Here is a 27,322-nt window from a genome sequence, read left to right on the forward strand (position 1 = left end):
GAATTTGACTTCAGTGAAATTGTGTACTTTGTGGATTTTGTTTCTGGGAGTGTTTGATACAGAAAACTAATGTTCTGTTATTCCACCAGAAGGATTAACAAAATATTAGAGTCTTTTAAAAACAATGCTGTGGCTGTAGGATTTTTTTTTGCCTCTAGATGCATACATGTGTAAATATAGATATGTATATGTGTGTGACTGCCTTTAGCACTAAGGCAGTATTTAGTCATTAAGCAGAGGACTGAGGTCTTTCTAAGCCTTAATCCAGAAAAAGGCTGCTAGTTTGCTGCTCTGACCTCCAAAACAGACTAAGATGTCATTGCAATGCAGATACCAACTCTGATTATTATTTTCAAAAAGAATTCTTTTGAATGAGCTTGAAGTATTAGAAGATTGATGGCTGTGACAGCTCAAAGGGCTAAATATGTTTTTGGTAAACTACAGAAATAAAGGAGTGGAGCGGAGTGGAGCAGAAATATTGCAACCAGCAGACTCTTCCAACGAACACTATTTTCAAGCTTTTCCCAAATTTTCAGATATGTACTGACTGCAGCTTGTTTACATCCCTGGACCTCTGGCGTCATTTCATCAGGATGGATGTTTCTACTGGAGCCTTGCAAAATGTCTACCATAAAGATGAAGAACTAAAACCAGGCCCAAAATAAGACAATAGTAAAGGTGTGAGATCCAGATGAATTATGATAATGTATGGCTGTTGATCAGTATGCTTGCTGGAACAAATGAGATTCAGTGTTTCTCCCGCACTCAGTAACCTACTTCTATACAGAAAGTGTCTCTTGAAAGGTACCTTGATAATTTTATAAAGCAGGGTGTGGGGTTTTTTAAGATCTAGAAGTATTTCTGCTACATCTTAATTATTCTTAAATCAGATTATTGCTCAAACTACTTATCTCACTAGTAATGTTGATTTAGCACCCTGATAGGCCACGTTCTCAGAAATGACGAGTGTTTCAATAGCAAGAACAACGTTGCTGACCAACTACAGTTTCTAGATAGGGGTGAGAAGCATAGAAGAGGAACAGACATTTCCATATGTGAAAAGAAAGTGTCAGTCTCCAGACTTGCCAATTCCCAATGCTTTTGTAGACATTAAAAAAAATCAGTTACAATTTTACCCCTTAATGAAAAAGAGAGAGGCTTCCTACCGGCTGTCTTTGAATACATAAAAGTTGGAAAACAGGCTCACTTCAGCTGAAACACTGCATTCATTTCACCCTGAAACATCCAAAAGGCTGGGGTTAGAAACAACCAAAAAAGACTCCAAAATCAACCCCCAAAATAAACTGCAGAAAAAACCCCCTCAGCCTATATGTTTTGCTGCCAGTTTCATTTTCAACTGGAACTGTTTGACATGTTTATATGTTGCACATATTGCTTTTATCCTGGAGTACAAGTTCATTAGTAACATAAATATGTCTCTCATGTTAGCTGAAAATTGGAAATTAGAGGTAGCCTAGTCACATCAAAGTGAAATGTTTTCACCACATCTATGCAGCTCAAGAAATATTTTAATTTCTTTACTACAGACTTACAATGTAATTTGGTTTGGACAGAATTCTGTATCTCAGCTTCCCTGCTTTTAAATGGAGGTTCTAACAATAATTAATTACACATTTTCTTTGCCTATTTGTACTAGACTTTCAGGACTATAAGATTTACACTATCTTTTTCTCTATACAGATCCCTCTTCTTCTAAAACAGAATCTAGTTTGCAGTCTTTTAGCCTCATAACAATATGAATAATTATGTTGACTTAACAGAAAAATGGCCTTAATTAATTAACAGAATAAGCTAGAGACAGACTCAGATTGGAATCCTATTCATCACTAGAGGCATTCAAGTGCTAAATGATTTGCAACAAATCTTGTAATAAAAGCTTTAACAGTTTCTCTAGTGCAATAGATTTTTTTTCTCTGAGAACATTTCAAATTAATTTTTTATACGTCTAAAGAACTGAGCATGTGAATGAATTAGTGTATTCATGGAACTATGGCTTTTAATAAGTTAATCTCATTAAGGCAAGTGTAATGATAAGTTGAAAACAACAATTAATCAAATAGATCTAAAACCACATGCTAACCAAAAAAACCCCCCATGCTTTCATTATATATTAAAAACTGCCTAAGTACTAACATATTGACTGTTGCTAACACATCTCTACCTGAGTTTTTAGGGTCTACAGCTGCTATTGGAAAGCCCATTTCCTCTTTACACACAATCTTTATCCAAGGCATCAGCTTTGTCCAGAACTCAATTGGCTTCAGTAAAGCTGAATAACAAATTTTAGCATTTTTATGCAAGTAACATCATCTGCTTTTAATGTGGCTGTGCATGTGTGCAGTCTAGAGCAGAGGTAGTTAAGAGGGGACAGTAGGATTGTGCAATTATGTATGGTACCAGAGAAAGCATGTCAAGCCATCCCATTATCTTGCCTGCCAGTACAGGACTATGGAATACCAACTGAAACTTCAAGGCAACGTATTTACAACTGAAGGAAATACCACTTACTATCACAGAATATAAACAGCTTCCAAAGCACTCTGTCTCTTTTTGTTGAAGCCAAAAGGCTAAAAGAATTAAAAAAACAAACCCACTTAGCTCCTTATTTAGGTATTAAGAATTTCTCTAGTTTTGTTATAGATTATATGAGCGCATACAGGATATAAACTCATGTTTCAGGATTTACCACTAGTTGCATAGGAGCACTATAGCCAGATTGAAAGTTCTTTAAAAGACAGGAAACATAGATGCTGTGATGCAGAGCCAAACTTAACTCTAAAAAAAATATTTAGGGGGAGAGAAAACAGAAAAATAATGAAATGTTAAATTTACAGTACATTGGGAATTATTGCAAAGTGATTAGAAGCATGTCTAAAAAACAATAAAAGAAGGAAAATAAAGGTTTGGAAAATATAAATTAATATATCTAAGAGAAAATAATCTTGTCAGGAGGTAGAGAGGAGCTTGGGAAGCTCCACTAGTTAAAAAAAAGCTTAAAAGTTTTTCTGAAGAATGTCATGAACAGCAATGTGGCATGGCAACAGAAAATAAAAACGCAAAATAAAAGGAGTAGTCTGGAGAAGTACCAACCGTGCAGGTAGGGTGTCGCTGCCAAGGGAGGGCTGGCTCCCTACATGCCTCTTGGGATGGCTGTCTCTGGAGCGCTGTGTTCAGGTCTGGGCACTTCATTCATCGCTCCGGGGCTGACATCTTCAAAGTGTGTCAGAGGAAATTGTGTAGGGGCTGGAACCTGACTCAGGAGCAAAGGGAGTAAGTTACTCAACAGTTTGGGTAAATTATGCCTACTGGAGCAGTCAAAAAGTCACTTACAATAATATTTAAATAGTGTTAGATGATGACAGTCTAGGGCTTCCTGATGTCACTGGTTATCTCTCCACTTTCTATCCCTTGCTTGAGGGCATTATTAACATCTGGCTTCTCTGTGTCTTGGAAGGTGATGCCACTAGTCCCCAAAATGACCTTTACAAATTGATGAGAAATTATCCCGTCTCCCAGTATCCCAGATATGCCTTGGATTGCAGGCACCCAAGGCCATTATATCTGCACTACTGTTTTAATTAGATTTGATGTTCCCAAAGAAACAGCATACCTCATGCCTGCTAGAGCTAATTGGAATCCTTCGTGGGGCCAGGCATGCTTCAACAGAAAATAAAGGCATTTTAAGCAACATTTCTTTGAAAATAAAATTACAGAGGAGAAGCCTGAAAGTCATAGAATATAAATGGTAACTGTGAAGTTGTCCCTCAGGTGTTTCAGTGACTCAACCATCCTGGAAATGGAAAGATGGTCGACCTAACCAGCCAGCTGTCTGCTGCTGTCGGTTGTGCAGAATGTTTTTTCCTCCTTTATCTACAGAAGAATTTTTCTCCCTATCTCATCTGACTTTGTCTCTCTCTCATACCTGTCTTTAGTCCCAGCCTGACTCTCACTGCCATTCACTGTCACTGTAATAAGCTGGGCCCGAGCCCTTTCCTTAAGCACTGAGGGAAGAGATGATATGCCTAGATATGTATATCTAGTAAGAACAGCAGTACTATCTTACCCTGCAATCTTTAGAGCATTCATTCATGCTTAAATGACTTTTTAGATGGTCAGAATGTACTGGGAGAGCTACAAAGCTTCAAAAGTCATACTAAGTCATACTAAGTTTTTACTGTATGTATGTCTTACAAGACTTACAGTCTTTGCTTTGGGCTCTTCAGGAAAACTGCATATCAAATGTAAAGATGCAGGCAGCAGGTGCAGCACTAGAACTCAGTGGTGCAGGAGAAAGACCTTTCCCAGGGCAGCTCCAGCTCTACATGGGAATTTTTCCTGAGACCAGAACCATCACAGTCACCAACTTGCACCTTCTCCAGAGGTCTAGGGCATATTTTAAGCTTGTCTTTCACCAAAACATATAAATTAGTTGAAAAGAAAATAAATAGAACAAAAGCATGATTTGCTACAAATGTGTTTGGTACATCCGATGCTCAAAAGATTTCTGACAGAGTGCTACTGTCAGACAAACCATACGATCACATGCTTATAAAAAATCCTGCTGAAAACTGGAGTTTAGCAAGAAGTTTAACAATAATTCGTTGCTCAGCCTAATTAGAAAAAGTGTGAATATTCAAGGAACTCCTCAGTACAAGTAATATAAAGCTACCACGAGCTGTTCCTGAATGCTAACTCCTGGGACCCTATAGCTACGTTGGCATTTGCCAACCAAAACAGAATGTGATGGAGTGGAATCATAGAATCATAGAATGGTTTGGGTTGGAAGGGACCTTAAAATCATCTAGTTCCAACCCCTCTGCCATGGGCAGGGACACCTGGAAGAGTTTTGATTTACACCCGTCTCAACAAATGAACTGTCTGTCGTGGTTTAACGCCAGCTGGCAACTAATCCCCGCACAGTCGCTAGCTCATTTCCCCCCCAGGTTGGAATAGGGGAGAGAACAGGAAGGGTAAAAGTGAAAAAGCTTGCACATTGAGATAAAGACAGCTTAATAGGCAAAGCAAAAGCCACACACAGAAGCAAAACAAAACAAGGAATTCATTCACCACTTCCCATGGGCAGGCAGGTGTTCAGCCACCTCCACGAAAGCAGGGCTCCGTCACATGTGACAATTACTTGGGTAGACAAAATGCCATCACGCTGGACATCCCCCCCTTCCTTCTTCCCCCAGCTTTATGTGCTGAGCATGACATCATATGGTCTGGAACATCCCTTGGGTCAGTTGGGGTCAGCTGTCCCGGCTGTGTCCCCTCCCAACTCCTTGTGCCCCCCCAAGCCTCCTCACTGGTGGGGTGAGGTGAGAAGCAGAAAAGCCCTTGGCTCTGTGTAAGCACTGCTCAGCAATAGCTAAAACATCCCTGCGTTATCAACACTGTTTCCAGCACAAATCCAAAACATAGTCCCATACTAGCCACTATGAAGAAAATTAACTCTATCCCAGCCAAAACCAGCACATAAACCCAAATGAAGTTGGTACTATATGCTTTTTGTTTATTCTTTTGTAGGGATGGTCAAATGGTTACCAGAAAGATAAAGGTATAGGGTCCAGAAATCGGTTGCTGTAGCTAAATCTTGCTTATGTTTTCTTGGCTTGTCTTACAGGTGACAATTTTAACATTCTTTCAATTACTTGTTCTGTGTTTCTTAGGTCTTTGTTTAATCTCCAAAGCCTTTGCTTCACTGAAAGTACATACTGTAATGATAACTCTAGTGAAGAGTTGTATATACTCTTACGTTATGTTTAAAGCCTCTTTAGAGGTAGAGTAATATATTTCTGTGGCTTAGTTTTGAAATGTGTAAGAGGAAACTGTTCATTTTGCTCTCATTGTTAAAATGTGTTTAGCTTTGTATAGAGCTTATCTCTGTCATCAGGGTTAAGGCAGTGATTTGTGTTTGTCTTTACATAGAGACAGAATGAGTGGCCAGGAAAGCAAAGCTTTCATCTTCAAAACCCCAAAATAAAGCTCTCTAGCTTGTAGTAGTGATGCCACATTGCTGGGATGATTTTTACAGTATTTCTTTAAAACTGATTTTCTATTACTAGGTACAGGTTATGGCTGAAAAGGGTAAGAAGGACTTTTTTTTTTTTAATTTAAAAACCATGCCTCAGTTTCATATCTTTTTGGATTGTGAGTAGCTTCACTAATAAAAATCAGTCCTTGATCTGACTGGAAGCAGATTCAGAATGGCTGTGCAAAGGCAGCCCTTTAATGTTGTAATAAATGACTGATTTGAACACATTTCTTACTAGCACAGTTTCTTCGTTCCAGAAGCACCAGACATGCAAACCTGCATTTATCACAAAGTCTCAAATCTTTGTTCATTTGTGTAAACCTTTCCTGTACAAGCTCTCTCTGGTAAGAAATGGATCAGGAGATGTCATCTCGGTACTGATCCCTCAAGGGAAGTGATGATAAAAGAATAACATAGCGATTCTGAATTAACCAACAGAGTGCACACATAAGGGTTGCACAGATTTCAATGTGGTGATTGTCACTAGCTGTGCTCTATCTGTAGATAAAATATTTGCTGCCCTCAGCAAAGGAAGCTAAAGAGTATGGAGTTAAATTTTCTCCTTAACTATTCTGGGACGACCCTTTAAGTCCTTTCCTGCCTGTGGAAGAAATAACTTTTCATTAAAATTTGGATGCCCCTCTAGTAGTAGTCCTAGTATTTTCTAGATCAATGGAAGCCTTCTGTAAATACAATGGGACTGAAGCATAAGAATATTGCAATTTATTATCAATTATGGGTGGAGTAGGAAGAACAGAATAACTGCAAGCTCAGTTGAAGCATCCCTTCAGCTATTAGTTTCTCTATTAAATAGTGTAAGCACTGAATAATCTAACAAACAGAGGTCCTGATCCTAAACCTGAGATGCAGAGTGCCTTCACAGGCTTGGAGCCCAGATACTTACACTGATCTCAAGCACACAAACTTTTATGCGCATTCTTTGGGGAACTTGGCTTGGAAATAGAGTGTCCCTGGAAGTTAGAGCCATGATTTATAATGAACTACCCACAGACATTCAGATGCTATTATGGTAAGAATTTGTTTCCTCCAGTGGGTAACCGAGGAAGACTCTTATCCCAATAAGGGCTGCATTGGAAGGAAGATGGGAGCAGAACCACACACAACATGATACTTGCAAGGAGAGAATTATGGCAGGAAGGAAAGGGAGAGGCTTTAATATATAAGCATAAAGCCACAAAGATTAGACCAAGAAATGCACAACTACTCCAGAAAAAAAATGCACAGTCTTGTCAATGTTAATGGAATGATGTTTCCAGATTTGATCTCTAAGTGCAATAATGCACAGAAGGAATGCATTAATTGTAATCTTGATGTAATTGTCAATATTTGCAAGAGGTGGATGGAAACAACAAGACCAGTTAATGTCCCCTTAAACTGTCAAAATAACTCCTTTAAAATCTTGCAAAACCACAAATATGAAATCTTTAATGACTAGGCGTACTACACAGCCAGACTGTCTAGAGCATAAGCTGAGAATGATCAACTTCAAGCCTTGTGACCCAAGTAATGAATCTTCTTGCAAGCCTGTAAAGTAATCTTCAAAAGGAGAAGGGGTTTTTTTTCACTAATTTTTGGAGCCCTGACCGATTTTTCAACAAAACCCAGGCACTGCAAAATGACTTTCATTTGCAGGCCTCCCAGGTCTCTGTAAAAGGAAAACTAGTCTTTCAGTACATTTAGGCTAGGTATGTTCCTATTTAAAAGGTGAAGAAGCTGCTGCTCAGTTACTTCAGCAGAGGGGATCCAGCTGAAGAAGCCAACTAGGGGAAAATTTCTAGACTTTCAGAAGTGGTCTCTGGATTTTAGAAGCAAAATGTTTCTCATTGTGGCTTCTGTGGGATGAAATGACTGATGAAACAGTGTATTTGGAAGATGCGGCCAAATCCGAAGTAACCACTTTCTGCAGCATGGCTGGATGACAACATCTTTTCTTGTAGCTGGGTAAAACAGTGTTTTAGAGATGCCCAGAGCTCTTTACAAAGGAAGAAAATTGAACCAGCATCAGATAACTTTTAGAAATGGTCCCTTTTGTACTGCCATGGGCACCAAACGTAGCAAGATCATACTTGAAGACCCTTAAGCAAGAAGGGGCTAGTACTGCAAGCACAGAACTACGTCCTATCACTTTTGGAACCTTTGGTGGAAGCTTCTATGAAGGCCGAGAGAATAGATTTAAAAAACATCTCAGTAATTTAAAATATTAATGGTGAACATGTGTTGTAACTGCAGTTAATTAAGTGTTGATAAAAGAATCTGAGCGTAAACAATTACACACTCCCTAGAATATTTCCTGAGTGGCACTAACAATAGCAGCTCTTCCGTACATGGCCTGAGACAGTCTGCATGAGCAGTGTCTGAGGCTCCTCGGCGGGTTTGTGGTGATGATTCCTGCTCGTTTCCACAGCCAACTGCGAGGAGAGAGGCTCTGCTACAGCAGAGCGAACGCGCTCGGAGCCTGGCTCTCAAAGCAGTGCTCTCTCCGGGGAGGATCTCAGCCCTTTTGTAAGGATGAGGGTCGGGCTATGAGATGGCAGAGACAAGAGTGGAGTAAAGACAGCGATCGCAGGCGAGGGAGTGTTTAGCGTGCGTTCACCAAACACAGTGAATGAATGGGGCTGGGCTGTGACTCCTCGGTCCATCCGCACGCTGCCGGCTGTTGTCTCGGTTGACATGGCAGTTGGCACTGCTGCCTACGCTGGCAGAGGGAAGGGAGGCATTTATGAGTGCTTGAGATGGGGCAGCTCAGAGGCTTCTTAACACCATAGCAGTGGTTGTGGGACCCTGTTCAGGAATGCTCCTGGGAAGAACTAGGACACTTGAACAGGTAAATGCCTGTATTTGCTCAGCATATGTTACAGTGAGCGAATTGGATTGATGTTGAATAGTTTTTTAAAATAAAAATAGTAAGCGCTTTTGAAAGAACTCACTTTAAAATCTGATCTGAGCTTGTCATTCCTTAGACAATGGCTGCTATGAAAGCAATCACTTAAACTGTAGCTTCATTACTTACAGGGAGGCTCCACCACTCGCTCGCACAGAGGGTCACGATTTAAAAGCTGGACTAGGTGGCAACATTCCTGTGTGCTTGGTGTTGCAGAGGGAAGGTGAAAGTCAGTAGCCCTTAAATTTCAAGCCCTGGCCCAGGGACCAGTGTGAGACATAAAAATGCCATGCTGAAAAATCCTTTCAACAGAAACACAAGCTTTGGCTGGAGACAATGCTGGTGCTGGAGAGAGCCCAGTGTCATGGTGAACTGCTGCATCTCTGCAGATTGGGAAGGAAGGGGGAGGAAGGTTGAGGGAACGTATGGGAACATCTGCACAGAGCAATAATTCTGTGTTATCTGTCTGAAGTCTTGGGGGGCAGAGCAGAGTTCTTGGCCGTGCTTCGCTTGTGTTTCTTGGAAAGGGGGCACTGGGGCAAGGGTGATATTGGGATGATCTTAGTTCTGAGACTAACTATGAAAGAGAACTGGCATTCCCTAGGGGAATAACGAGAACCTGAAACTGGTGTTAAAGCTATTTATATTCTAGATTATGCCAAGAAAAATATTTTACACTTAGCTTAATATCATAATTGCAAGTCCAAAACCATCACTGCTAGCTTCTAAATACAGAATAGAATCTGGGAGGAGGCAGTAAGAAAATATATGTTTTGGCTGTATGATTGCAGCAGAGGAGTAGCCAGAATTCATCATGGGCTTGGACAAAACCAGGAGTCTTAAAAGAAATAATACTTCTAAGTAGTCTTTAGACATGCAAATGCTTAAAGGGCCTATAAACCACATAATGTTAACTGTGGCGCAGATGGCCACTACAATTCAACTAGTTTAAGCTGCTCTTTTTCCAGTCAGTAAAGCACCATTTTTACACTGTCTGTGGAGCACAGTGTAAAAACTTCAGTAATGGATGTTCACGTGCGTGCAAAAAAGAGATTTTCAACATGTGTCATTGCTGGTGAACTTGCAAGACTATGGGTGTCACTTCATGACTGGGGGTTGTTGCCTGGCTGTGCACTGTGACTGAAGTCTTGTGTGTGGCCAGGACAAACATTTAAGAGTACAACTGGAGAACCTATGCAATAATATTCTCTCCACTCTGTGTCCTGATAAACAGAATACGTCTGCAAAAGCATTTGGTTCTCAGTTCAGCTTGGTGTTTCATCTTCAAACAGCACGTGAAATCATTCACTGAAGGTACATTTCAGTAAAACCACAGCATCTGTGTAGATCTGAAGTTCATAGCTGACACATCACCATGTAACTGTGGCACTTCTGTCAAGCATTGGAAGGGAAAGCAGTGCACGACCATGGGGGTCGACTAACCCACATGTGCACAAAGATAATCTGATGAATGCAGCTCTCTTCACAGCTGTGCCATAGTTTACTGGGAAGCCTTTGAGGACTCTTGATAAGTATAACAGGGGATTGCCAATAACTGAAGGTGTGGACTGCTTACAGAGAAGTACCCTTCCCTTGCTGACGCAGCAGTAACACATGAAAAGAGCTAAGGTGAATACACTTACAAAGACTGTTAAAGATTGCAGAAACAGTCCATTTTCACAGATTAAGAGAAATCTGGAGACTAAAACCTGAGAAAACTACTTTCTTCTCCACCAAAAAGATTTCTCAGCTTATGCACTGTGTGTGCATCTATCATATATGCACAAGTGTGCAACTTTAAAAAAAACCCAAACACATAACCTATTCTTATGGTGAAGAGAGACCTGATCAAACATAATACTAATTGAAGGCTGGGGGAAAGGACAGGTTGTTCTGTTCAGGCTCCTGTCCAGTTACAGCTCAAATCATAAGAACAGTCATGGAAGCTACTGTCACTCTTGATTTCACCTTCAAAACGGGTAGGCTAAAGTAAGCTCAGCAATAAGACCTCATCTGCTATTTGTTAGACTCCCCTGTACCAAAGGCTCTGCAGGCAAAATCCCTGACTCAGTCACAAAAAGACTACTGAATATCCTTGAATCTGGCTGAAGGAAAATTGACTCTAGGATTTCATCGTGCAAAGAAATTACTGAAGGGATTCCCTGAATTTTGGGGAAGATGGACACTAATCTCTAGAACAATTTGCATTAATCTTGATCAAGAACCACTCGAGATGGCCTGCCTGAGCTTAATCAGAAGCAGGTCATTAATGTGGGTAGTCTGATCTAACTAGGATCGTTTAGAGCTAAATCTGTGTTTGGACTGAATTGTCTGTCATACCCACTTTAATACCCCAAAGCTGACTTGACATTCTCAACTCTTCTTGTAGGTTCTGGTTCTGGTGTGGTGGTAGGTGTGCAGACCTGTCCTGGCTGGCCTATTCAAACTTGAATAATCCTCTGCCTTATTTGGGGAGATTATTGAAGTGACTAAACCTATGAATTTTTTTTTTTTTCCTTAATCTGTTTCTCTGATTTAACCAGTCAGATTCTAACCAGGGAAATGTTTGTTTCCCTTCTAAGGAAAAAAAATTCACCCTTGTTAAGGATGCCTGCATAATTCAGTGACTTAAGAAAGATACTTGAGGTACCAGCAGCAATCACTGCTACTTTGCAAAATGCACTGTGAGCTGTAAAACCTTTCTTCCATACAGAGTTGAATGATGTTGCCACTTGACCACTAGTGGTGTCCCAGGTAGCTCATTTACACACGCAGATGCAGCACTGGCTTCACTGCAGCATGTAAGGCATCTGTGTCCCTTATGAAGTCTTTGATCGACTTGGACACAGTAGTAAGGCAGCAATCTTTTGTGTCTGCAGGGAGCTATCACCATTCTCCAGTTCTTTGAATGAGGCACTGTACTATAGACACTCATTGCTCAATAAGTCAGAGCAGGGACTTATATATGGGTTAAACTCAGGTATCCTGGATTCCAGGGTATTGCCCAATCTTTTCCCTTTTCCATAAGAAAAAGGGTTCATAAAAGGAAAATGACTGTTAAGAGGTTGACAAAACATATTTTAAGAGTTCCTTTCCTTTCCACATCACCAGAAAGCACAGATGTCAACTTCACAGAACATGGTTTGTAAAAATGAAACTCCTGTATCTTCTCTCTGTGGCTACAAGAAAAATCTACAGGAGGCTATATGATCACTGAAGTTGCAGCTGCTGAGCTGTTCCTTGTAAATTAATCCTTGGAACAGGAGACACGTTTCAAAGCAGCTATTACTGAAGACAGAACAAAGATTTCATCCTGAATACACACATTTCATATATCCCTTTTATGTGGAGGCTGATACCATGATGGACAGAACCTGAAACCAGCTTTGCTGGCCAAGCTGGAAAGTTCTGCTGAATAGCTGTTCGGCTGCATGATCAGATAGCTACCTGTGATAAAAACTCCTCAGCCCAACTAGTTGGACTTTTCTCAACTTGGCATCATAAGGTTCAATTGTAAATCCTTGTAAATACTGAAAATATACTATAACTTATTTTATAACTACTTCCAATACACTGGAAGAAAATCTTAAGCTGTTTTTTCCATGATCACAGTGAAACAGCAGGTGTGGAAGAACAGGCCTTTGGACATGGAGATGGTTCCTTTTTGAACTCTCTCATATCTCATAGCTGTTTATGCTGCTGTTAACCTTGCTCATTCAAACATCACCTCCTGGCTACAGAAGCTGAAGCACCACAGCTGGTTGCTCTTTGTCTGATCCTTCAGCTCTGAGTAAGGTCCATGCTCTTCTGAGACAATGTATCTACCTGAATTTAAATACTACCTTTTTTTTTTCCTTGGAAACAACAGCAAAATTCCATATGCAACACAAAAATGACTTGCATAGTTGACACTGTGGCCCAATTCATTACTGTATTCTCTCGCCCCTTCCAAGCTATCCTAAAGTATCCTTAACAAACCTGGAATAGAAATGGAGCTTGAATTCTGTCGCAAATACACTTTGACTCCTCTACCTGTCATGACTGTCCCTTGTAGCGATGTGTCCAAAACCAGAAGTCAAAGGAAGATTGTATTGCTGTTACTGGAGTGGTTGGCATGAATGCTGGATTTACACAGGTAAAATTCTGTCCTGCTTCCAAACAGAAAGTTACGGTTTTTGCAAGTGTAACCAGGGCTGGTGGAGAAACAAAGTTTGGTGTTAGAATCTAGCCAGGTAGCTCAATCAGTTGAAAAGTTCTTAAAAGTACTATGGAGAGGAATGTATCTCAGTCTTTGAAAGACACAGGCCTAAGGTCTACTTACTTGTAACAAGGATGAATCCTAGTAACTCCCAATTTATGCAATGACAAGCACTTGTCATATCCTGACTGGTGAAGAGCAACAGTGTATACTGCAGTATGAGCTACCCCAATGTTCCAAGCACTGGTGTTGACAAAGGTGATGTCTTTGGTCCATAGTGATTTCTACCTTGTTACCACAGGGATAAGAAATAACTTGTAAGCTTTTTTATGCACCAAAGATAAATATTTCTTTCCACTCAGTTACTTGGGATCTTATTTACTACGTACTTCCAAGACTACGCAAATTGGGGTGGTCCAAATACGTATGTGACAAAATGTGCAAGTTCTAGGATTTCCTTTATTTTTTGTAGGGATTATTTACTACATACAACACATTAAAAGAACAAGTTTGTAAGAGATGTTACCATTATTTGTCTTCTACTGAGCATATCTGAAGACTAGAGTTATGCTGACTTCCACAGTTTCAATGCCCTTGTCTTGAGTTGAATCCTTGGAAGCGTTTCCCACCTTTTAAAGACTTAGATACCTGATCTTGGTGGCTTTTGCTTCCACAACACTGCACTTTCATAATGCCCATATAAGGGAAATTTTCTATTTCATTTAAAGTTGCTAGAGCTCTGATTGGCATGTCTGAGTACAAAACAAAGAACTGTATTAAAGAAGACTCCTTCCTCCTGTTTCTTCCTTCTTAGCTTCTCCTCCTTCTAAGAGCAGGATACACATTACAAACCTGCTCATATCTCATTATCCCCAAAAAGGTTTTCCAGTAGTCATCTCACGCTTTGATAGAACTAACTTGGTAATGATGAACAGGACACAAGTAAGATGGTGTAACATCTTCCCCCATTGAGATAAAAATGAATGTAAACGCTCTCAATGCGAGAAGAACATGCTTGGGCATCTTGACACCACAGCTGCTTTATGCAGCTTTGGCCAGGACAAATATTCTCCTTCAGATGGAGTAAGTCCTAGCTGCAATAAGAAAACTGAATTAATTTTTCTACTAATGAATATTCTTTCAATCTTTTTCAGCCTTCTCGTGAGTTTTAAAGACTTGAATTTATTGTAGCTTGTCTTTAACTCACACCATAATCATCATTTAAATCTTGCTTTGCTTCTCCACTGAACCTGCTTGTAAATATTTAATTAAAACCTGTTCACTTTCATACCATCAACCTTATTTTGAATCTGAGCATGAGTAGTGTGGAGAGTAGTAAGAAATCCAGGCCAAGCCTTAAAAGCATTCTAAATCACTGAAGTCACTATTTAGTCTAACTTTCCTTTTTTGAAGCAGGAGTGCCAGTTGGCATCTTCTGTAGTATGTGTTGTCTTCATACCTTTTTATTGCTCAGTTACCAGTAACTAAAATAATCACAGAACTGCTCCACAGCACAATGTATGGATAGTGCCCTAACTTTAAAACATGTTCATTCAAGCAACTAACCATGGAAATAAAATAAAATTCTTCAAAGTGGTAAAACTTGAGACTTTTGTCCTACATGGTAACATAAAAGAAAAGGCCAGGACCAGGAAGCACAGTAATGTTTTCTAGGAGAGGAAAAAAAAAAAAATAATGCAAAAAGCAACACTGTAGAAAAAGCAGTCTTGAATTCAGGTCCTTATACTACTGCTCCCTTTCCAAAGATACTTCTCTGAAAAACCATGAGTCATGAAAAACAGCATTCAAGCACTGCTAAGGGTGTAAGAGGAACAGAACGGTAGCAGTAACACTACCTTCTCATACCTGTAACTTAAGAACTTGCATGACTTGTATTCTTGACATTGAGATCTGGAAAGTCCTGTCAAGGAAAACAACGGACTGGAATCACTCCCCCCCTCCACTCCCATTCCTGTGAGAGCCAGTTTGGGCGATTCAGTCCAGACTCTATATTTATGCCCAATAGATGTTTGACACCTCAACAATTTGTCTCCTTTGTGTCAGCTGAAGCCTTTTACTGCTTCTCTTTCTCGGCATCAGTCTGTCCTGCATTTATCCACTGGTACTACATTCTCTTTTAGTTTACATAAAATCAAACATTTGTAAAAAACTGTGACCTAAAACAGAATTGTAGAAAAGAACAGAACTTTGATGGATCTTTTCTTGCCTTCATCTGGAATCTCCACTTAATCAACTTCTTTCTTCAAGTACAATGCTCAAAACTGAAAATTTGAGTTTTACCAGTGATGAGCAAAAAAAGGATTACTTAATTTTATAGGATTTACCATACACTGCAAATCCTATATGATGGCTGCATTTTTTTGGGGGGGGGAACAGCATGATCCTGACTTAGCAATTGTAACTCTCAACTTTCCTGCAGAGCTGCTCTGTAGCTAGCTCTTCCCTGGCCTCTGCGGAGCCTCTTACCCAGGTATGGTACCTTGCAATTGTTCCTTGGGCGGGGGGGGGGGGGCGGGAAGAGTAAATAAGGAAGTTTAATTTAGCCTTCTGCACTTAAGTTCCTCTTTTAAAAAAAAACAAACCCCCAAACAACAAAACAACTTGAAGAGACCTACCCAGTCAAGGCAGAACACTTTTTATGTTCAAGGCAGCTCCACTTTCATCAGTTAAATTCCCACTTCTTGATTAAACCCAACTTGGATTAAGAAGCAATGCAGCTGAATAAGCAGTCCTCTTCACCTGTTTCTTTGATGTTGACACTACTGTTTGCACGCATTCATGGTGAACCAGAACCAGGAGCTAGTTTCTTGAAACACCTGGTCATAACCAAGGAAAATGACTATGCATCCAATTTTATAACAGTCAAATTATCATGAAATAAAAATTTCTCTTTATCACATCTATAACTGACTTCGAATGCATCTCTCAATGCTGTTCTTACTACTTAGAAAAAGCATGCAGAAAAAGCATGCATGTGTACTTTATCATTTAATAGAAAAACTGTATTGACAACAGCACACCGGTTTCTTAAATAGTTATCAAGTGCTGTTCTAAGAATTAATTTTGCAATTAAAAAGTATAAACCTAAATCATAATTTAAAAAAAAAAGGCATTTATACCAGTTATTTCAAGTTGTACACAACAGGGGAAGCAGCACCACAGCTTAATGAGGAACAAATCCCATCATAATTTAAACAGCTAGGAACAAGTAATTTCATACCAAAAAATACAAGTATTTGTATCATTACCATACTTATTAATATATTTCAGAAAAATCTAAATAATCCAAACAAGTGCACCCCATTTTGTTTCCTCATTGTTTCATAATGCTACTTTGCAGAGTTCTTTGTAACCTAGCTATGTTGGCATCCAAGGCTGCTAAGCTATTCTTAAAGTCCTCTTCATCTCGAGAAGTAAATGTTGAGAGAGAGGATGCACTCCACTCAGACTTTCCTGATATATCATCAAATGAAATGGAACTAAAATCAGCTATTTCACTGCCTTTTTTCTGAGAAATCTCTTTTGGAAATAGCATCGGCATGCGAGGGTATGTACCAGGCTGAGGTTGGTCTGATTTATCTGTGAAGTCTTTTGCAGCTCCACTTGGAGTGCCTTTTGGCCTCATTTGGACTTTGTCTCCTTCCGGCTTTACTTCATCCCCTGTAACTTCAGGCATGTTTTCCATAGTCTTTTTCACATTGTACCCAGCACTTAATTTATCCACAAGAGCTAAATCCTTTGATATCTCACATCCATTCTGCTGCACAGAGTTTGAGAGGTCACAGTGGTAGTCCAACATCTTATAAGCCCCTCTACTTTGGGGTAGCACGCCAGTTCTTTCAGAGATTGGCTGCTGTTTTTTAGAGGCATTGCTAGTCAATGGAATATAAACAGTCTCATCCAACTTGTTTTGGTCATCTAGTAAAGTCCCAGAATCACTAACTGTTTCTGTGTCTTGCTTCAGTGAGGTTAGTAGTATTCTGGGAGCTGATGTTCCATCTGAGAATGTACTGTTTATTTTACTTCCTTCAGCACCAAACTTCTCATAGGCTAGATTTTGCATTTCTAATTCTCCATTTTTATTTGAGAAGTGAAGTTCTGCATCTGTCAAAATATGATCCATTTCTAATTTTTTAAGGTAAGTCATTACTGAAGTACTCCCAGGAAACAGATCAGGTTGCATCTGCTTTTCATGGTCTTCCAAAAGAGCCTTCGAGAGACCTTTTTCAGGTTTGCGTCTAACGTTGTCTACTGTGAGGTCAGACAGAAGCTTGGCCATACTGCCCTGCAGGTTTCTGTTAAGACAAGATCAATTAATCAGATTTAAAAATAGTCATTAAAAAAATAGTTTAAAATGTTTATGTAATACCAAAACATTAGATTTATCAGACTGCGGCAAAGTTGCAATTCTTTCTACATGTTGTCATAAAATGTAGTATGTGAACCAATTCCAAGTTTCTTAAATTTCTTTCTTCAGCTCAGCTCAATGTGCTTATAAAGTAACTAAAACACCACAACCCAATGAAGTTCTCGAGATTATTCCTGATTTGCTTGCTTTGAGTACTACAATATGAAATAAACTGATGTCAAGAAACTGTTAAAAAGCATATAGAAAGTTACCAAAATCAGTGAGAAATTTTTAATGAATTTTCTCCTATTGCATCTAAATAAAAGATTATAACAGAAGAAATAATTCTCATTTTCTGCTTTGTACATCAAAATAAATGAATGCTTAAATGCTTACGTATATAGCATATACATATACACATGTAATAAGACATCATTATACTACCACCTGGTGGTCAGTATAGTAGTCACAGAAGTGTGTAACGTCTAAACTTCTACTAAAGAATGTGGAGTGTTGATTAAAAATATTCTGCCATTCCAATCTGTATCAACTATAAACAAGACAGACAACAGTTTAACTTCCTGTGCACATCATGTCCCAACAAATTTTATGTACATACCACTTTGCAAGTGCAAAAAGCTATTGAAGTCTCCCAGCTTGCCACTATATTCAGAATAGAAGTCCATGATGAAATAAATTCACAGTAACAGTTCTAAAAAACTGTGATTAACACCACCTTCACTCAGTGATCCAAGAACTCCCACCTTTATCCATAATTAATACCTGCGCATAATCTACTTCAAATGTGTGTACAGTTAAAGAAAGGACTGCTCTTTCCCACAGGAAGAGTTTGTTGTGGGTTCTGAAGACGGATCTTTCTGTGAGTTCTCAGAACAGACCAATTTCTGAACCAGTGTAAAGAAAGAAAAAAAGAAAGAAAATTTCCCTCCTTAATTCAGTTTAAGAGTTAGTTTCCAAATTCTACAGGTTCAAGGGAAATGTCAATAGGTTTTCAGGTCCATGCACTTTCCATGGAGTTCCTTGTTGGCAGGTCTGCTATTAAGAGTTAAAACTTCACACAAGTTATGGCAGATAGCATTTTACTTTACAACAGAACTCAAGTCATGGAGCATGACAACTGTGTTTTAACAAAATTATAGCACCATTGCAGTAAAAGTAACTACAAAGAGAAGTTTTAGCCTACGTGACCTCCTACTACCCAGATACTAAGATTACAATAATCCAAAGCATGGAGGAAAAAAAAAAAAAAAAAAAAAAGGTGACATCTATAGGCAAAAAAATAGCTTAGCCAATAGTACCTGGTTAATTCACGCAGTCTGTTGACTTCTGCATCACGCTGACGTAACGTTATGCCCAAGATCTTATTTTCTTTCTCTGAAGCCTCCAGCTTAAACTGAAGGCTCTTCATGTTTGCTAATGCCTCTTCCACTTCTAAAATGCCCAAAAGAATTTACCTAATTATTTCTTTCAAGTTTTACAACACAAAATGAAGAATAAACAAATGCAAAACACATACCAATCTTGAGCTTGGTGGAATGAATGTCATAATGCTGTTTGTTTTCAAGTAATTCTTCTTCTTTATCTTGAATATATTTTGCAAGATGTTTATTTTCTTCTTTCTGACTTTCTATTATTTTAATCAGTTCTTCATTTTTAGCCTGCAGTGACTCAAGGCCTTTCAGTGATTCTTTCAATTGACTCTGGAGCATCATATTCAAGGACTGCAAAGAAACCACTACCAAAAGTAAAACATAAAAGGTTTAAGCGTTTTATGTGGTACAGTTTGAACTTCTAATTCAAACTAAGTTTTTAAATAATCTATCTGTAAGCAAAATTAATATTACCAAGAAGGGGTTTTTGAAGCAGCAAGACAAAACTCAAGCTTTCTTCTTAATAATCTGTCATCTTCATTTTAAAAGGCACATAAGGAAAAATAATCTGCTCGGCAGCTGAAGAGCTGAGTCTTGCTATGTGGAGTCTAAACAGGCACAAGAATCCATGCAACTGCAGTTGCATGATTAGACCCACAACACTTAGTTCAGTTGCCACTAAAGGCCACAATACATACTGCTATTTTTTATTTATATATCTATATATTTATATGTTTGTATCTGTTTAAATAAAGCTTTAATAAAACCGACCCTAGCAAGCATCATTCTCTATTAGTACTTTACATTCATAGCTGCAGCTCTGTCCAGATGTCTTCTCACTTCTTTCTTGTTCCCCGAGTTGCTGGTTTAATATTCTTAGTCTCCTAAATGTGAATTGTGAAAAAGCACAAATTCAGAAAGCTCAGAATAAGTTCAAAACAACTGCATTTTAAATTAGTTTGGTAATAAGTTGCTACTGAGAATTAAATGTCACAGAATGTTTCAAAAATACAAAAAAGTTTTAATAACACATTTTTCTTAGATTCCTATATTTCTTCAATGCAAAAGACCCTTTGTAAGTTCTGGTAAATATCTTTCCCTCTGTTTTGAAGTGCTACCCAGTTACATATTTGAGAGCTCCCACGAAATGAGAGACATTTTCGCATTTGAGAATACACTACAAAAGGAATATAAGCAGGGTAACTGTTCTGATACTGCAGTTTTCAGAGAGAATGATACCTTGATCCCACCTAGACAAAGGCCCAATCACAATGTAACTGATGCTACTAAAATATCAGTATTAACCGAAGTCTTGCTATGTGTTAATTATTTATTTTTAAACTATACAGCCTTACCAATACAGTTTCTAATGTATAAATACTGTGCAGACAAGAATGAAAGGGCCGTAACACACCATAGCAATGACAAAACATGCTATTTAGAACAGACCAGTTAATGATGCTTTAGGCGCATCTGCAGTAAATACAGAATCACTGATGAGTTACTCACCTACGCAGCTGGGCATTTTCACTTCTGAGAGGCTGTAAAGCTAGTGCTATTTCAGCTTGTATATTTGTACTTCCCACTACGGCTGGGAGCAATGATATGCAGTCTTCTATTTCACTCATCAACCTTAACATTTCCGAATCACCTGCAAGAGGTGAGGGTAAAAAAGACTCCATAAACATATAAACTTGTAATATAACAGTAAGATTCTACACATGATTAAGCAATCTACAAAGTGATATAATAGTATCTACTTTTTTTCAAGAAAACCTCATCTTTATTTTAACTATATTTATTTATTAAATATTTTTAAGCTTGGCTAGGAAAACTATGCTTTAGGTTCCTGATAAATCACAGCCCTCCATCTCTCTGACCAACCTTGGTGGGACTGCTGTTGCAATCTGTCTATGCTGCTCCCTTTCTCATGGGAAAACACTACATGAAATGAGAACGCTCTTTATCCTAGCTGTTACAATGACATTAAAATACTCCAAAAAATAATTTAATACTTGTCCAGAGTAAAACATGAAGCTATTACATTTGTGGAAAACCACTCTAAAATGTCACGTATCATCTGACACATAAAACTTCCAGAAACTGAAGTGCTCACTCATTTAATGCGGCTCTTGTGTTATTTGTACGTCATCACTCTACTGCACTATGAAAATGTCCTCACCTTGATCTGTTATCAGTGCTCTAAGCTCTCCCAGAAGATATTTTACAGTCTTAACTTTATGGGCTGTTTCTTCTGGACTTTCTTTTCTAGATTTTAGAACTTTCTTCACAAAACTTGTCTTATAGCTTGTATCTCTCACTGGGGCTATGTCAAGTACATTCACTTCGTCTTCTTCATTAACCATGTCCTCACTGTGTTCTTCAGAAGTATCCTCCTCCTTGTTACTTGAAGCATTATGTTTTGTTGGACAATGATGATGGCGCTTCTGTTTAGTCCTGCCATTCATTATTTCATGTGATTTTAACAGGGCCAGGTGAGCTTGTATGCATCTTATCAAATCTGCTTCTTTTATCTGTTGCTCGTGGTTTGGGGTCATCTCTCTGCCAGAAGGTGATGGGATGAATGTAGGCACTGTAGAGTTACTTGATGCACCTGACGCCATACAAGGGATCACACTAGGAAGAGCAGTGGCAGACTGTATTTGAGCAGCAGTAGTAGAAGCAGCAGAAACCACCGGGCAAACCACAGGTCCTCCCATCTCTGGCACACATTCATTGCCACTGTCTACAGGAACATCCTGCATAAAGAATGTTCATATTAAACAAAAAGTTAACATGATTTTTTTTAATTCTTAAAAAAACCCCAAAACACCACCCTTGTCTGACTCAATGTAGCCTTGATCATTCTTTGCAAATTGTAAAAGTAACTACAACTCATTAATTGCACAATTTTCCAGTATATTAAGGAGTAATTAAAATGTAAACCTGGTTTAGATTACCTTTATCTTAAATGTTATTGGCAACATTAAAGCACAGTTCTTTTTCAGCTTGTCTGTAAAGAAAACACCTCAGCAGTGTTTTGGTTTTGTTTTTTTGCATTATGAATGCTCATTCCTTGAATCAAACCAGAACAGGGAAGAAAGAAATACAAGACAACACTGTTACCTTTCAATATTTTAAGTAGATTAATTTCTTAAAAGCCAAGCACAGCACTAGCCTGCAGATGGAACGTAAGTCTACAGTCTTACAGTTTCAAGGTGCAAGCCCTTTACCACATTTCCCAAGGTGGCAGTTGGAACTCTCCATTAGTTCTATTCTACACCCTGAAATACACCAGTATTTTAAAACATGGCTCTAAGATAATACACAGTGTCTGAAGAAATAATCAACTTGACCATGGGCAGGGAAAAGCTACATATGAGATATGATTTCTTTTATCAGGAGTTGGTTAATGATCCTAATGTGCATTACTGAGAATGTAAGTATTAACAGTAATTTCCTGCACCTTCCACGTTTGCTGTCCTTTACAGTATTCACCATACAGAAATAAGCTGCCAGTTAAAATGCCTCTAATTTCATTTTTTGGTGTCTACATAAATTGTATTTTAAACAGCAGTATTTACTCTCATAATTTATTCTGTTCATCACTGTAGGCTGAAATATGCACATTTTTTTCTTTAAGGAAAATTATTACATAAACCCAAGAAAACCTAAACACTTAAATAAATGCATAAATAAATAGGCAGTGCTAATTAAAAACCTTTATTAATAGTCAGAATCATACTTCTACTTACTGACTGAGTAGATAAGGGATTAGCTGAATGCTGCAGGGACAAAGCTGATGTGGAGGTAGGTAATCGATAATTAATAGCTGTAACATTTTGACATCCTAAAAGAAAACAACACTCATAGATCAGGGCAATTTTGGGCAAAACTCATACAGTAAAATACCAGGCTCTACATTAATAGTTCCACTAACCGTGATTTGAGGTAGGAAAAGGAGTTACAGTAGGAATTTCGTTACTGTTCTGTGGTGGTTGGCCAGTTATCAGAGACATCTGAGTTTGCACATGCTCACACAGTTTCTGATGCATCACAGGAGAGTGTTGACTGCAAGGCACATGAATTGGTTGAACCATCTGATTTTGTGCTGCACTGGGAAGTTCTTTCTCAGTCGAAGGTGTGGTGGACGAGGCAAGTTTTCTATTTGATATTGGCACTATAGAGAAAGAAAGAACAAAAGACCCAGCTGAAGCTGTCTGTCTTCTCGATCTACACAAACCCATTGTGTTGTCAGGCAGACTCTGGCAGGTTCCTTTGAAAAAGAAAACCAAAAGACCCTGCAGCCTAGGATTCCAGTCAGATTTTTACTCACTAGCAAATTAATCCATCATTTTTTTCTTCCAGACAGAGCAACCTAACTCAGTTGGACAGACAGCTGTCCTTGAAGGAAGCACAGAGATTTAACCCTACAGAAGGCCAGTTCTAAAACACAATTCTTAAAATCTCTGCTTAGCTGCTTCCTAAGCTTTTAAACCACTCGGAATAACCCATACCAAAGCACTCTCCAAAACTAATTTTCTTATGTTGGGTATAATTAAAACTCTGTATTTTTACAGCGCTGGGAAGATATCAGCTATGTGCTCACCTTCTACAGTTCACAAAGATAAGCACTCTGCTACACACGTAGTCTAGAGGCCCACCTGTCTACTAGATTAGAAATCACACAAAAGAAACGGGGTAGAGAGAGACTTTATCCCTCTCTCCACTAATAAAAAGTGAAATACTTCAACTGAGAGCAACTCAGCCTACAGCACTCCATCTACCTTTCCATTCAAGTGCTCTGGCCACTAAACCATTTGAGTTCTTATTATTTACTGCAACACTTTCCTGTTTCCAGAAACTGATATTTAAGAAAAGCCTGGCTGGACACCTAACTCCAGGACAGTTTATAGCTGTATATCCCAAATGGAGACCAAGCACTGTAAAATTTCACTGTCCAAAAGAAATGGGGCATGGGTATTATCATTCTCCTCCACACCTCCTACCAGCTAAACTTGTTGATGTTGGTACTTGTAAATGCACTCAACATTCTTCCTTGTACATGAAGCTTAAACATTTATGGATTTTAGTAACTGTTTAGTAAACATTTAAGGTTTCTAAAAGGCAATAAATAATGTCTACATCCTTTTGTGGATCCAGCCCTGGATCAACCTATAACAAAAATTACCTGAAGCCTTGTTATATCTCAATAAGTTGAGGCATCTCAATGTTGGCTGAGAAAAAAGCAAGCCCAAGAAAGCCCGCTTACCAATTTCTTTTCGGACGTGGGCAGGAGTAATATTTTTTTTCAACCCCTTCTTCTTGGAAGTATTTCCTTTGGTTAGCAAAGGCTTGGAAGTAATTTTAACAGAAGCTGTTTTCCCAGGTTTTTTATGGATAGTCTCCCTTCCTAGTATTAGTTGGAAAAAAACCAAACTAGTCAACAAAACAAATCAAAACAGTCTTACAAAAAACCAAAATCATAACTTAAATTTTCAATAGGTACAACCTGTAGCCTCACTTTGTAAGATATTCTTCAGTAAAGCTGCACAACGGTCAAGTCCATTATGAATAGTATCAACCTGCACAAAGAATACTGCAATCAGAAAATGAGTATCACTGTTTTCTTCCAGTAAACCAAGCTACTATTTTAGAGGTGAGTGTTCCACGCTCTGTCACCTGAAAAAGAACAACTGATAACCAGCAACACATGTCATTTTCCATGTATTACTTTGTAATTACATGAAGCTTTGCAAACACGCAAACTTTGCAAAAACCCTAAATTTTGTTTTTGTACATGTGTCCATTTGCTGGACTTTGTGTTTTGGTAATTGCCTATGTGTGGTTTTTATTCTTATTTCTATGTATAGTTAACCAATTTAACTCAGCACTACGCAGAAAACAGCACTGCAGCACCGACTCCATACAACTTACTCTTTTCAGCACAAAACCTAACAAATATGGCTATACTTCTGCCAGGGTCAACTCTAGTCCATCAACAGCACAGTTGTGTTTGCAAAATGTATCCTGTGCCTTATTGAGATTTGTCAGAGCCAAACTCACTGTACACAAAAGTCAACTTGCATGTATCTACAAGATGCAGTACAGACATTCTTGGTAGCTTTGCAGGAGCTAATTCTAGTCTAGATGCAGTAGTATCTAAACTAACCTGTTTTTCTTCTATTATTCAAGGTATTCGAATTTCCCTTCTCTTTAGATAACAGAGGTAACTATATTAAAAAGTCATTTAATTACCTGATCGTCAGAGTCAGTGGAATAGAGAGAGTATCCAGACTCCACATCTGAATGACATCCTTTTCTTACGCCAAACCTGAAAAAGTCAGATTCACTGTTTATACTACCTCCTTGACATGCAGCCAAGTACAAAAATTTACTTTTATTCAGTAATAGCAAACTAAATTAATTTTATCAAGAAACAAAATATCTTTCTCTTTCTGAAAACTTTGTATTGCTGCAACAAAGATTTTTAGCAGATATTAACAGCTTATTCAGTCTTTACTCAAGTCTGATGTACGGCTAGTAACTATGCAAATTCAATCTTTTATTAGCAAAACACACAGAGAGACTCAACCCTGTATTTCTACAGGCAAAATTTCTATTCAGTTTGTGTCTGTCTATTCATGGGCTGCTTAGAACCTGGATGTGCTGCCTTTCAGCTAAAAGTGTTTCCTGATATATAGAAAGAATTTTTGGCTACTTGTGAGGTATGACAAGTACAAGGTTCCCAAACACTCACACGTACACTCAATCTTAGATAGTATTCATGATTAAGGTCTTACTGTTTTCTTCCACTTGTTAATTTAGCGGCTCCTGTTAGCCTTCCAGAAGACAGTACCTGCCGATTACAGAAATATACGTTGATTTTCATGAAGCACTTCCACAACATAATTGAAGACTACCATTGCCCACTAATTCCAAGAACTTTTGCTGAGGCAGATCAGTTAAAGGCAGCTTACAGCTCTCAGCCCGAGGACGGGGCCCACCGCTGCCATCAGGGCCCGAATCTTGTAGTTTTCATTTCACAGACCATACCTTTACAGCATGGCGCTTCATGAACTTCCGCACTACTCTACAGACACAGCAATTCACTTAATGACGCGGTCAAGGGCTGACGCGCAAACATACGTTCCAGACGGAAACCAAGCTCGATAAATACACACCTGAACTTCGGGGGATTTTAAGAATAAACTACGGTCACGGCACAAACCACGGCTACGCCGCGGTGGCAGAACCCTTGAACAGTAAGCCTGCTGTTTTACCGACACAGGTAAACCCTTCGAGCCCTGAGGAAGGGCGGTTGGGCTAAGCCCCGTCAAGCAAAGGCATTCAGCGCCGGAAGGCCCGACTCCCCCTCAGGAGCCGTTACGCCGATCTCCCCACTCGCCGGGGACGCCCCCCACCGGAGCAAGTCAGGGCTCCAAGGAGGCACCTGACGAGAGGGCTGAGACCCGACCGCGGACACGGAGAGGCTCCGAACGCCCCCGCTCCCCCCGGGACCCCGGCTCCGCACGCACCTTGCAGGGCCGCGCAGCCCCCGGCCTGGCCATGGCCCTGGCCCCAGCCCCGGCCCCGGCCCCGGCCCCGGCGGACGCGGGGGCGGGGCCAGCCCCCGTCCAGCGCTGCCCCCTCGCGCCGACCAATCCCGAGCCTGCTTGGCTGACGGACGGAGGGGAGGGGCTAACTCCCCCCTAACCCGCCCCCGCTCGGCGGCTCCTAGCGGCGCGCCGGCGGCGGCTGGCGCGGGAAGGGGAAGGAGCCGCCTTACGGAGCGCGGTCGGGGATTGGTGGAGAATGGGCGCCGAGGAGCCAATCGGAGGAGAGAAGGGGGAAGGAGCGGGGCTGAGGCGGGCTGCGAGGCCGTCGGCGGTTGTGGCCGTTGGGGCGTGAGGGGCCGCCCCCTCCCTTCGGGGCTCAGCGGTCGCGCCTCGTCCCCTCTGAGGAGCCTCGGCACCTGCCTCTCAGCTTAATAAGAAAAAAAAAAAAAGAATCCCCTCACGTAGCTGGGTCTTCCCGTCCCAATGCTGTCTGGTGCCTTAGGGATCCTTCGGGAGCAGTAGGCCCTGTGGGGCAGGGGTTCAAAGCACTCAAAATAAATGGAAGAAGGGGCCTTGCAGGTGGGTGGGCTCCCCTGAAGGAAGACAGACGGCTCTGTGGGGGACTGCTCAAAGAACTACCTCAGGGACTCTGCTTGCTCGTGTAGCCTGTGTCTTGCAAGTCCTCGGGCACCAAAGGTAAAAGCAGGCTGGTAGCAAGTCAAAGGGAACTGTCGATACTTCGTTTACAGGTTAAAACAGTCAGTTCTTTGTTCTCCGTGCTGGCTTTCAGTTAGTGTTAAATCTTCTCTGGCAATCCCTGAAAACACCCATGTACGTACATCATAAAG

At 39.8% G+C, this 27,322-nt stretch overlaps 1 protein-coding gene across 9 annotated transcripts; it reads right to left on the reverse strand.

Moving 5' to 3' along the window:
- Positions 1 to 696: 696 nt before the first annotated feature.
- On the reverse strand, positions 697 to 26,532 carry CCDC14 (coiled-coil domain containing 14). 9 transcript variants are annotated; one of them, XR_007506457.1, is made up of 18 exons: positions 26,454 to 26,532; positions 25,719 to 25,774; positions 25,174 to 25,249; positions 24,428 to 24,500; positions 24,188 to 24,328; positions 22,856 to 23,095; positions 22,671 to 22,765; positions 21,098 to 21,674; positions 20,425 to 20,566; positions 19,720 to 19,799; positions 19,062 to 19,280; positions 18,844 to 18,976; positions 15,788 to 17,471; positions 13,279 to 13,439; positions 12,990 to 13,150; positions 4,222 to 4,356; positions 3,112 to 3,271; positions 697 to 1,236 (listed from the first exon to the last, which is right to left on the reverse strand). XR_007506457.1 is itself a non-coding variant. In XM_049804075.1 (14 exons), exons 1-14 carry the CDS (start codon positions 26,484 to 26,486, stop codon positions 15,976 to 15,978), a joined length of 2,622 nt encoding a protein of 873 aa, XP_049660032.1. In that variant the 5' UTR covers positions 26,487 to 26,532; the 3' UTR covers positions 15,545 to 15,975. The 9 variants fall into 9 exon arrangements, 4 of the variants coding, with proteins under 4 accessions (XP_049660032.1, XP_049660030.1, XP_049660020.1 ...); XR_007506463.1 differs by lacking the exon at positions 4,222 to 4,356; XR_007506469.1 differs by lacking the exon at positions 13,279 to 13,439 and having other exon boundaries at positions 698 to 1,236; positions 15,792 to 17,471.
- Positions 26,533 to 27,322: the final 790 nt, after the last annotated feature.

Source organism: Accipiter gentilis, chromosome 1 (genome assembly GCF_929443795.1).
Source record: "Accipiter gentilis chromosome 1, bAccGen1.1, whole genome shotgun sequence".
Classification (NCBI taxonomy): domain Eukaryota; kingdom Metazoa; phylum Chordata; class Aves; order Accipitriformes; family Accipitridae; genus Astur; species Astur gentilis.

Coding starts and splice junctions, on each gene's coding strand:
- CCDC14 (XM_049804063.1), bottom strand. CDS start 26,486: ATGGCCAGGCCGGGGGCTGCGCGGCCCTGCAAG. Junction 25,775..26,453: donor GGGCTGCGCGGCCCTGCAAG/GTGCGTGCGGAG, acceptor TGTAATCGGCAG/GTACTGTCTTCTGGAAGGCT. Junction 19,800..20,424: donor GAAAATGCCCAGCTGCGTAG/GTGAGTAACTCA, acceptor ATTCACATTTAG/GAGACTAAGAATATTAAACC.